General features: G+C 24.9%; 1 protein-coding gene across 1 annotated transcript in view; it reads right to left on the reverse strand.

The window, feature by feature from the left end:
- LOC114125711 (all trans-polyprenyl-diphosphate synthase PDSS1) overlaps nt 1–13,931 on the reverse strand; it is a 35,035-nt gene that overhangs the window by 17,832 nt on the left and 3,272 nt on the right. The window contains exons 2-4 of the mRNA XM_050197262.1: nt 5,195–5,347; nt 4,498–4,631; nt 3,597–3,738 (exon numbers count right to left, since the gene is read on the reverse strand). Of these exons, the coding sequence (XP_050053219.1) occupies nt 3,597–3,738; nt 4,498–4,631; nt 5,195–5,347 (429 nt within the window). The remainder of the gene's footprint in view (nt 1–3,596; nt 3,739–4,497; nt 4,632–5,194; nt 5,348–13,931) is intronic.

Below are 13,931 nucleotides of genomic sequence, written 5' to 3' on the forward strand. Positions count from 1 at the left end.
GTCATAATATATAATAACATCCGTTATTTTGGTAAAAATATTTCAAGGTATTCAGATTAAGAAAAAAATATTATTTAAAAATAAATTAAAAACGTGAAATAAATTCATCCACAGTTAGTACGAAACCACTAACATTTAAAAATATTTAAATAGTATATCAAATCGATGATTTCAATTATTTCGTTTAATGTTAAAACTAGTAAAATATTTAAACGGTCAATCACGTCTCGCTCTCACCAGTTACTTACACACGCCAGCCCTTCATGCTATACCTACTATAATTTATCTGGAAACCGGATCTTTGCCTGTTCAGTTCCCAGGAGTTTTGTCACAAATATATAATGTCCGAGAATCGAACGGGCTCTCTAAATTTGGACGACAGTCCATGAGTCAAAGTATTATTTATTAATGTGTGTCTATATATATAGATAAAAATGTGTTGTTTACACATTGCGTGAAAGGTCTTCCGGAACAAGCGTCTAATTGTGAAACACACACGACGCATATTCCTAACTACACAGGCTGCCTACGCACGTGTTGAACTTTCTCTATATGCACGTTGCCACCGACACACAAACGCACATACAGGGCCAAGAATAATATTATATATTACATAGTATGATATTTTGGAAAAGTTTGGAAAAATAAAGAGAGAAAGAGAGAAAAACAGAATTATTTTCTGGTAACAATACATAATATAATAATAATAATAAATTCAAGACTGTAATCCTGGCAGTCCTATTGGTATAAAGAAGGAATTTTCTGTATGTATATATTAATTTCGAGGATATTATACTCAGATGATGCAACTCACGACAGTACTGAAGTACCATTCACGAGCCAACGATACACAGCTATGATAATGAGTAATGACTACCGTGCGCCAACCGACAGACGACCTTGCCCTTTATCGTATGGAAGACGTTTCATGTGGGCCACGGGTCAAACTTGTCCGGTTGACATTTTCAATTTTTTTTCTCGATATATAATGTATATATATTATGTTTATCTTCTTTACTCTCTCTATCTCTCTTTTTCTACGTTTTCCCATAGAGATCGACAAGTTCAGCTAATCGAGGTGGTAAGTATACTTGCCTACATAATATATATATATATATATATTTATATATTTATCAACGCGACGACCGTCGTTTATAGTATACTATATTACCGAGATACAAAAAAAAAAAAACAACAAAATACAGACATCCTGAATGCGACTTTCTTATAAAAGACCACTTTCGAGAACTGTGTACGTTTGTCGGGTTGCTCGAGTGAAATTGATCGATACCCGCGTGCGCGGTATTCCTCAACCAGACATCTTTGTCGCCGCCGCGGCTCGAAGCGCGCGTAATAAGTGGGTCTCTGCGCGAACCTACCTATACCTTATTATACCTGTCTACCTGCCTAGTGCCTATATTATACAGTGAAAGTATAAGCCCACGATGCCAAACCTTCTTCATTCATCGATATATTGGTCTTAGGCGGGTCGGTTATTGGTCACCGGCGACGTGTCGGATTTAATTACCATCATCTCACCACGATATGCCACTTAAATATTATAATAATTTAGTCTTCGTTGTTATTTTTGTTATTGTTTGAGGTATTATAATCATCGTTGTCGACACTTATCGCTAAAACATGACCAGACCGCGATGTAAGTTTTCTTTATTAGCGATAGAATACACGTCGTTTTATGACTGCAGTACGTTGTCAATAATCAGCCCGCGTGCATTTTTAAAAATATATTTTAATTTTAAATATTATGTAAGAACTTTTATTAATAATAGAATTTTTGAAAAGTAAAAACAAAATAATTATAATATAGGAATAGTCATTTCTTTTTAGAATAATTTATTTTACACAAAATTTAATTAACTGAATCATACCCAATACTAATTGATCATAATTATTCTTTTAGTTCGAATGTCACATTATACAATTTTAAAACTTTCATGAATGTTTAACACATACAATTACTAAAATAACAGTTTTTCACCATTTGTTTACTACATACCATTTTTAAGGAGTAATAATAATATTATGTTAATATGCGAACTCTTCTTAATACTCAAATGGAGTGTATAATATATATATTTAAGTGACAGTAATATAGTATTTCAAAAGGTTTTAAAAATGTTCTACTTATTCATGGTAAGTAATTTTGTTTGTTATTTTGCGGTAAAATTAAAATGGGTACATAATAGGGTTAAGGTCAGTATTACACATTTATATTTATTAGATACAAATTAAATTAAATAATACAGAAGCAAAGCATAAAAGAACACAGCAATTTTCAAAAAAATGTGGAATGTATACAGAAGTAGTATATTATACATACAATCTCCATACTTCTAATTTATAACATTATTATAAGTTAGATTTTAAGGGATTAATAACAAAAATTTGGACAGCCATTCAAGATAATTTTCTTTTAATTGTAAAATATACTGGGATTTGAAATTATATAGTATTAAATAAAAGACGATCATTTTTTCGAAATCTAACTTTGTTTTTTTAGTCACTACATCATTCACGTTGTGAGGTAATAATATTGTTACAATGATTATTACTTTAGAGCTACGATCAAGGTCTACCAATTGTTTTAATGGACTGGAAAGGTTTTTACTTTCAAACAACCATAATATATCAGATGGTTTATTTAACATAAAACACTCATTATTTAAAAAACATTTATAGTCTTTGAAATAATTTTTTTACAATTTTTTATTGTTATTTTTTTTTTAAGTTTTCATTTTTGTGAATTATTATATAGGTACTTTTTTAATTTTATATTCTGATACATACAAATAAAAACGCAGAAGAGTAATTATTTAGTTATAATTTTTAAGCATTCAAAGTTTAAATGTGCGTATAGTGTAACGGACCAACATTTTGCGGCATATCCCTTATGCTTTGTGCCACTCAACAAAGCTCATATATCAACTAAAAATACTTATAACCAATAGTCCAAAATTTGATTTTTATAAATGAAATATTATATATTATGAAAATAAAAATGAAGTCATTAAAAACATGAATATGCATAAGTGTTAATAAGTGTACCTATATAATTTTTGAAATAATAAGTGTACTTTGATAAATAAACCGGGTTAAGCGTTTAACTAAAATTAGACTTATTTATAAGTATACAAATAAATTATGACATTTAAATTCGAAGACTAAAATATAAAATAGTTCAAGAAGTAATAATTATCTTTTTTACTATGAATAGAGAAACGCTTTTGTAAGCAATATGCTTAATCTTTATTTTATGCATAAATAGTTTATATTTATTTAAGTAAGAAATTATGCTATTGTGAATAATTGATGCGTAAAGTTGACTTTATTTTTTTAATCAGTTTTAGACAGTATTAAAATGTAAATAATTGTAAGTCTCCTAATAATAATTTATATTTGATTTATATATATTTTATTAGTAATAAATTATTACATTAGAGTATTTGATATGTATAATTGTATGTAACGCTTGTTATTAAATATAATTTGTAAAATATCAAAAAAAAAAAATATTTATTTAAAACTGTTGGAAAATTATAGTTTAATTATTCGAGAAAAACATGTGTGTTACTTACTTTTTTGTGACTCCAAAGTGCATTTACACTTGGCTTTCCCCGTCTAAAATCTGATTGATCAATGACATCATCATGAATTAGGGATGCAGAATGGATCATTTCCGCAATCATAGCTACTTCTCTTTGTTTTTTGTCCAAACCACTGTAAACGTACGATTACTATAGATAATATTAGGAAATCTATTTATAATCAAATGTATGAATTTAGTTTAACTAAGTCTTAAGATATCAACGATATTTAACCGAAGTTTAAAATTATCAAAATAATGTAAACACCACTGCATGAATTGTTAACACATAAGAATTTTAATAATATAACTAATAATGATTCAGTAGGTACTCCGGTTATTCATTAAATGTATAATAGGTTTATTAAATGTGTGTAAATACAATAATTGTATATTAGTTGGTATGCTCAATAATTACATTTTTAAAAAAATAGGTTCTGTTATTTCGTAACTTGTTTGTAATTTTAATAAATAAAGTACATTACCTATAGTGTATAATATATTATAGTAGATATATGATCCATAATTAAATTTTCAAAAAATAGGCAAGTAGTTATCTCGAAATTTGTTTGCAATTTAAATATAAAGTATAAATATTATAGCACATATTTTAGTTAAAGAAGCCAATTTTTTTTCACTTAAATTTCGAATAACAAAATGTGTGTGTAAGACTTGGACAAGAATACAAGTAAAACATCTAGGTTATATGAACTACCTATAACCAGTTTTAATATTCTTGATATCTTCCTGCGTAAGTACCTATCTATCAACCAGTCGTACAATTCTATCCGTATAAACATACTTGGATCTACTTTTTTCACATTTTCACTATCACGACAAACACGAATTTTAGATATAATTTTCATAATTGCTAATAAAATGTGCCAACTTACTTATTGTTCATATGGTAATTTATGGCATGAGCCATCAGGATAGCCACCATAGGCCTAAGGGCTTTTCCTTGCCCATCGAAGTAATAAGTAGCTATCGTCCGTAGCTCATCTTGATTAGTGTTCAGTTCAAGTTCCTGGATAATAAATAACAAGAATTAATTTTAAAATGATTTGTGGTCGGTTGTTATTATTATGACGTATTTTTACAGAAAAAATTACATTACAAATATTATACGTATATAATATATAACAATGACAACTTATTTCATTATAAAATTTAACATGGGATATTTGAAATTATTTATGGTTAAAACTATATGAACTTATTATTATTATTATTATTATTATTAATGCAAACTAAAATTAGTGAGTTTTTTTAAAAAAAAAAAATATATATATATACCTATTATAATTAATGTATCGATCCTATGAAATATTTATCAAATATTCAAGAATATAATTAAAGTATGTTAAAAATTAAACGATCAATAAAGATCATAATATAATATGTTTTATAATGTTAAAATTACAACTTTACATTCATTTTTAATACTTAAATACAAATTCATTTAATAATATTTTTGGGATCAATTGTTATTTTTAGTTTAAAAGATGGATTACGTACTTTCACTAATGGTAAACATTAATTAATAATTATATTAATATAGATGAAGTTTAATATTAAAATATCACAAACCCGTGTGATGTCTGTGTATACATCTCTGAGGTCATCATCTAACAGTCTGTATGGGTCGATAGAAGACAGTGAATCTGTATCTGTGTCTTGTAAAGTAGTATAACGTCGACAATGATTCCTCTGATGATCAGATCTGATTCGATTTAATTGTTTCTGTAAAAAAATTTATTGTTAATTCTTTTCTTATTTCCAAAAAAAATATTAGTTAATATTTGTAACGCCCATTATATATTTTAAGCGTGTATTCAAATACGAATGCACTTATATATTTTTAATGACCATATTATGACCGGTTTTCTATCATAAGTATAATATACTTTCCATCCTGCAGGCATTTGACCCCCTCATCATCATCATGGGTATGTGGGACATGACCGAAATACATATTATTAATCGTATCGAAATTTCATTCACAGGGAAACGAGGGTTTTATACACCAGTGTTGTTATCACATACATTTATTTTTGAATTTGGTATTTTTGTACACAATGCTTTTTCTAATAAATTTTCTAATACGTTTATAAAACATATTACACTAACTATATATTCAACATATTAATAAAATAAATTCAGATTTTATTTCAATATTTACGGATATATTGCTGAAATATATAAATTGTTAAAAATTAAACTTTTAGTTCAAAATTAAAGGTTTAAAGTAACTATATATTTAGAAACTTACTAGTGTATTATTTTTATAATACCTAATAAGGTAGTTTGTTATTTTGCACTGAAGGACATAAATACTTATTCTTATAATCTTATGATACGAAGTTCGATATCAATGAGAACTGTTCTTTTTTAATATTATATGTTATATTTTATATATTTTAAAATAATACCTAAGATCCTAAACATGTTTTAACTACTAAGCCGCAGTTAGTTTTATAATCGACCGTTTTAACTTTAACTTATATTATATTAATCTAATTTCAGAGCTCTAAAAATTCCAGTTATGCAATTTTACACAAAACACTAAATATTATTTAACGCGATAGCTCAAATTACTCATAGTATTAGCTGGATTGAAATAATACTTAGCACACCCGTGTGCTACTTAAGGATTACATATTATTATATGTCAAATACGAAGAACATAAATATATTAAGCGTAGAATAAGACCGGTTATCTAGTTTGGTATTTATTTAGACTTTCAGGTTTTTATTATAGGTGTAGACTGTAGGTATATATTGAAATAAGAAAGTGAGCTCTTCTGCATTTTAACTTAGTATTTAGTTAATCTAAATTAAAAACACGTTTAAATACAAGCATTTATAATATTATTTCAACATAAACAAACGAGATTTTAAGGTTGTACCTCAAAAAAGCTAATACTATTATTGCTTGTTATATATAGGTACTCACAAAACAGTCTTAACGTTTATTATTTTGATATTTATTACTTCAATACTTTCAAAGTATCTGCAGACTGCCGTTCGTCATAATATAGGCTAACTGACACTCAGCTTTGTATCAAACTTTTTCATGGGTTTTGCCATTTATGTGAACAGATGTTAAATTTGTGATACCACCAAGAAATAAATACTATATTTTTTTCTCAAGTCAAAAATTACTTGAAATAGGTAATATTTTCTTTAAGGACATTTTATGCCAAACATATAGATACTAAAAATGTATTATTCAATTATAAGTAGAACTTTATTTACCCAAAATCGACAAAGATTAAATTTAATAGAAATTTGATTTTAATTTATTTTTGGAGTTTTCGACAAATTTGTTGATAGTATTAATTAAAAAAAAAAAATACCTTTCTAAGTAAGTTCCTACTATTTTGAGTAATAATAATAATAAAATAATTCTAAAAGTTACATATTAAATAAAAAAAAACAAAACTTATATAGCTGATAAAACTAATAATAAACCTAATCCATAATAGCTCTATTATAATTTTAAAGTCAACGGATATTATAAAATATCGCTAACTACATGGTTCGTACAAATTTAATAAATATTTAAAATTACTAAAAAAATGTTTTTATAGCAGTATAGGATTCTATAATTTACATTTAAATTTAAAAGTTTACTTTCTTATTAATATATTTTAAAACGTATTTTCGCGCTTTCTAACGCCGTATCGGGCAATAATCGGTGCATGTCCGGATACCACTCGAAATAATTGCATATACTAACACAACCGCAAGGCCACAGCGAAACGAAGTTCAATCGCCTCGCTACTTTACGTAAAATACTTTTTGCGAATTTCAGTCAACAATTTATTGTACCTATCCAACAAATATTGTTATTTTATTATTTTTCCAAAATTAAAATATTCACACTATTATACCTACACCAATCATTTTTATTTACTAGTTATAAGTATTATAACAATGTACCTACACATATAGGTTGTAATACGATTTAAATTAACAATTGAAAAATACAATACAAATAACTATAAATAATCGAGTATAGCAATTATTATTAAATCTAACAGAAAATTAAACGTATACACAATACCAGCGTTTCCCAAACCATGGATCGCAAAATGTTTTTGATGGGTCGCGACTGGTGGTTATGATTACAATTTTACTTATTCTTTAGTATTTTTGTATTTTTTTATTTATTTATTATGTATTTATTATTTAGTATTCAAAAAAAAATTTAATGATAAGATTGATTATAGTAAAAATATTATTTATTTATGGCAAACTTGATTTTTTTTGTAGAGGTTCGCGTACCCAATAAAGATTAAACTTATGGTTGCCATTGCAAAAAGTTTGAGAAACACTACACTATACAATACTGAAAATTAAAAATATGAAGAATATAATACGTAAACTAGATTAGACAATGGGATAATTAGAAGTCGATTAATTTAAGATACACCATACCTACTCATTGCGATAAGTAATTTTGAAAAACAACGAGACAATTTATTTCCAAAAATATTACAATTATTAAACAAAAATGTACGGTATGATTGACTTAGTCTTAAAATATAGATTGGTAGAAAATTATTAATTTACGAATAGAACTATATACATAATAAAGATATATTATGCAAAAATAAACAATATATAAACATGTTGTATTGAAATCCATGAAAATATACTTTTTTTTACGATTTCTTAGGTTTAATTATTATTTATTATACAATTATCTATTACCAGATGAACCGGAAGTTTCTCGTCATAACCTTTCGTAATATAAATATATATAATTTTTTTAAATCAGTAATTTATGTGTCATCGTACCAATGTGAAAGCTGCAGGAGGTTTATATGAATTCATACACCTAAGATTATAATAATTGCAATCAGCATACGATAGAATTTCAAAGCAAATCCCCGCCAATTAATAATTACTAGTCAATACATTTTATAATGCTATTTTATTTGTTCAAGAATCGTTTTTTATAAATATGACCGAAATTAATTAAATCTAACCTGAGGTCTCGTACCACAATATTGTTCATTTTACGAGTAATCGCTAACAATCATTCATGAAATTATAAACGGCAGTTAATGACATCACACATCATAATATAATTTATTCTAAAATTGTCTTTAAACACAATTCATGTTTTTTTTTCACATATTAAACTGATTCAAAGATGATATTATTTAGACGATATCTATAAAAAATTTTAATAATAAACACCAGCTCAATAACTCAAATTAGGAACTTGTTCAGCATTGTAGCTATATTTACATAACTGATAGATAAATTTTTTTATATATATATATATAGGACATAGGTATATATATAAACGATACAATGAATATTTTATGTTACATACAATTTTTTAAAATTTTTGTATATTTCATTATATTCTAACTTTTTCATGAAAAAATGTATAGATAGCAAACTGGTTATAATTTTAATATTGAAGTATAATTCATAATAGAATTGTTTTTGTAAAAAATAAATACTAAATCTAAAATTGAAATATTTTTATTTTTAAATATAGTCTTATACCTATTAGGTTATTCAATATTTAATTCAATAAAAATGCAAGAAAATATACTATTTATTATACAGAAACTTATAACAGCAAAATAAACCGAGAATAACATTCAAGAAACGGCAGAAAGAAACGCAGTTAATATTTTTTTCGATTGGCCTCAATTTGGATATACTGTGATCGCACTGGACGACACATTCCTGAGCGTTCTTGTGGTGTTCATACAAGTGTGTAATTGTGTATACGTTTGCTTATTGGATAAAAATAGAAGAGATGAGGGAAAGGAAATAAAATAAGGATATATGCTATTAACAAATGGACTATATACAGTATATACGTCTTAACCCTATTTGCTGAATCGAAAAAATTAAATCATAGAAAACCTTTATATATTATACAGTGAAGATGTTATAAAAAGTGTAATGACTACCTATATGTGACTAATGTGTAATAATAATAAAATATCAAATACACAGGTACGACTATACGAGTAGGTATAGAATTTACTTAATAGAGAAAATTCGGCTATTATAAATCGTATGACAACAAAAATATAGAAAATTTGTTCGTCAAATTGTATTAAACATACGTTCTTAATAGTTAACAAGTATTTATTCTTTTATGAATGGTATTTAAGATTATTGTTTAATATTAAAGTAAAATAATTGTAATGCCAAAAATAGAATATAAAATAATTATAATGAACTTATAAGACTCAAATAATACAAAGTTTACAGCAGAATTCTTTTTTTAGGTTCAACTGGTTCAGGAATAATACACGTAAATAGTAAAATAGTAAATAGTTACAAATTAATTAAAATATATCTAAACAAATATTCAAATATTCTGCAACTGTATAAATAATAAATATCAACAATCAATACAATCAATATTCCTAATATACAATATACATTAGGTATACTATGTGCTTATTTTATAAATACACTTATGTAAGTATTGATTTAAAATAATTGATACTGATAAATAAATAACCGATCGCGGCATAGGTATTTATAATTTTAAGATGATTTTTCTAATTCTATCACTAGATATGTACCTAAATATTTTTTATAAATTATAATAATACTATCTATTATCTAGAATAATCTGTCCGAGATAGTTAATTTATTTTAAATTGGTATATAGTAATATTTTTATTTTTATGGCATACGTCCAAGTATTAAACTTAATTTTAAAATGTTAACATTGCGTAATAAATTTTTACAAAAACATTATTATTTAATACTTATAATTACGTAACTAGTAAATAGTAATTTGTTAAAAGTAAAATAAATCTTTATATTGAAAAAATATTTAATATTATAATATAATATTATATCACTATTAATATATAATATTGTAATAATATATAAAATAGTTACTACACTAATATATTATAAGCTACTTAGCTAATTTGAAATAAAAATTCAAATTGCGTAATAAAATTAGAATAAATAGCTAAGTTCTATGCTTTTAAGTTAGTTTAATAGTTATAATATTGTCATAACGCATAAACAATAACATTTTCGAAGTTTTCTATGTCTTGATAAAATCTTATATTTCTATGCATCTAACATCTTAATTTTTGTTAACCGATTGTATTGTTTAAAATTATTTGTTATTTTCATAAAAATATTTAATAATTTATTTAATTAATTATTTTACTGGGTCTAAATCAATTAAATATATTGTAATTATATTTTGAACAACTACTTGAATTTATATATTTTTTTTCAAGCTGAAACAGCAGCTATAGGTAGTATATTATTTTATAAAAGGTAATACATATTTATAATTTTTTTTTTTTAATTTTACGTATCAAACACCAGTTTGCTGGTCAAATATTTCATTTTTTTTAGATGTACTTACACTCATATATTATCATGTATTACGTATACATAGATTATACATACATACATATATATATATATATATAACTTAACATGCTCAAAGAGTGTGCTTTTCATCAACTACTTGCTTAACACTAATGTTTTATTAATACACAGTAGCAGCAAATTAATTTCACAAAGTAGGTAGGTACAATAAAATAAAATATTGATTTAGACACTTTCTATGCACCCTAATGTGAAAGTTTTCAGATTGAAATTCGAAAGTGACAAAATTAATCACTAAAATAGGAACTTTAAGAATGGAAAAATTAAATTTATTATGATATTTTTAATAGATACTTACACCCTTAGAATTATGGTGAGAATATAATATAACAAAATGTCATAGCCATGAGTTATCTAAATAGGCGTAGGTTTATGATCTTTAATTATCGTGTGTTAGTAATAAATAATATTTTTCATTATTTCATAATTTAATACAATACTAATTATATTAAACTAATAAGCAAAATGTTAAACCAAATTATGTTACCTTAATAAATACCTTTGAGGTATTCTGGAAATCATAATTTATAATTAGTTTATAATATGTTAAGAGCGAACAATACTCATATTAAATACATTTAATTATTTAAAGATGAGTCTTTTTTAATATAGTGTATAGTATTATTTAGAATGAATGGCATACATTTAAAAAGTAAACTATCCATGAAAATCGTATATGAGCAAGAGAGTCACGGCTTTCACCATATAATATATTAGAACAATTAAGCAATTACTTAGTTTGGAAACAAAATTAACCTATCTGTGCACTTAAGCTTATACTAAGTCTTATAGATAAGTATCTCTTTATGAAAACAATCTGGTTTTTCACTTTTAATTAATAATTTTCCAAGGAACAACTAAAATAATATTCCCCGATTACATTATATACTTTCAAATTAGATACCCATAGAAAAATTGATCCTGAACTTAAAACACAAAAAAAAATTGTCTAAAGATTATGCTGGGATGGTTTAGAAGTCTAGTACTAGTAGTCTACGTGCTGAATACCACGGCTGCAGACATCCTGGACTGGTTTGCACGTGTTTCACTTGCGCTTTCACTTAAACCACGCAGCAAAAGGGAAACACCAATTCTTGCGTGGTTAAAGTCACAAGGTCAATACGCTAAACATCGAAGGGGTCATATTATCACATGGAAAAATACTTAAATTGCACAATTCTACACTTTAAAACACAGGAAATATTTAAAAAAAATAATAACAATTTTAAATTATAAATACATATAATGGTTACCTATATGTATTATGTATATTATAATAATTAATTTGATTATACATACTTTTACAGTTTTACACTATGAAACAAACTTAATTTTTGATTGTTTAATTACTGTGAAAGGAATTACTTAATATAATTAGGTACCTTGAAGATATGACAAAAATTGTAAAAACTGATTATTTTATGATTAAAAAATACATAATTTTATGATCAAATTAACGTATATTATAAGTACTTTCTAGAGGGACTTAATATTTAAAAATATTAAGCATTGAAGTTAAAATTTTTTTAAGATTACTTAACTTATGACATATTTAAACTAAGAAATGCTTATTTTAAGATAAATCTTAAATGTATACCTATTAGTGGTAATAAGAATTATTCTTTAACCAAAATTTAATGGTTATTAAATTATGAACAAGCTTAATAATAATAAGTAACTAGTAATTAGTAAAAATTAAATAATGTTTTTAAATATTTAGTAAGTACCTATCAATCTTTTTTTTAAATATACCATAACAATAAAAATGTTAAGAATACTGTTTCATTTTATCTAAACAAATATATACACGTATATAATACGTTTATTTATTGACACAAATTAGAGCAAGCATAAATAAAAATACAATGAATTTTCAGTAGGTACGCGTAATATTATATAAGATGATCTAACAATGAAAACAATATGAATTCGAATAAAACTTTTACTATTTTTTCAGAAAAATTATAGCGTATATTTAATGTAATATAAAGTTAACAACTAAAAATATTAAGTGCTTAATATATATTTGGTAACTTGCAAGTTTAAGCGTAAAATTTAATTTAAACTTAATTTAAAAATTGTTTGTACATGTTTGTATAAATAAGTTGTACACGGTTATATATTTTGTGAATCGGGTAGGTACTTATATCCAAATCAAACTACAAGGTGCGTAAATAATATGAAATAGATAGCGGAAATCTGTAATCATAGTGATTAAAGATTACTTATGATTTTTAATTAAGATAATTTGCTTTGACTCCATTTAATCTTAAATCATAAATTTATATTTTATTTGTGAGTAAATAGTTTTAACTGGTAACTTAAATGTTTAAAATAATAATAAAAATAATTGGGGCATCAAAAAAACTGTAATAATATACTCAAATACTAAAGTAAATTTAAATATAAAATATAGATAGAAACTGTAAACGTATAAGCGATAAATCTAAAAAGAAATATATAAAGTTTTAAGGTATCTAGTAACCATTAAAATCTATTATTAATCCTTTAAACTTTAGTATCCAAATGAATTATATTAAACATTTATAGATTTAAAATTGATTTATAATATCATTACATAAATTCTTTATTAAATCACTTTTTCAATATAATCTGAAAACAACAATTGTAAGTTGTAACGTATCAACATCTCGTTGTCTTATCGATGATTTTTGTTAGACACCGTAGTTATACATGTGATAACTAATAAGATAGATACTTATATATATTATATTATATATATAATATGTTTGCTATACCTACTTAATATTGAGCTTAAAAGTATTTCGATTAAATAACACTATAACTTACTATATACCTATGCAGACATTTTAGTTGTATCAATTTGAAAAATCCTGCTTTTTAAGGGCGTAAGGTGGGTGAGGCTTAAATGTTAGGACTCACGGGTCTTATTCGG

This window comes from Aphis gossypii, chromosome 1 (genome assembly GCF_020184175.1).
Source record: "Aphis gossypii isolate Hap1 chromosome 1, ASM2018417v2, whole genome shotgun sequence".
NCBI lineage: Eukaryota > Metazoa > Arthropoda > Insecta > Hemiptera > Aphididae > Aphis > Aphis gossypii.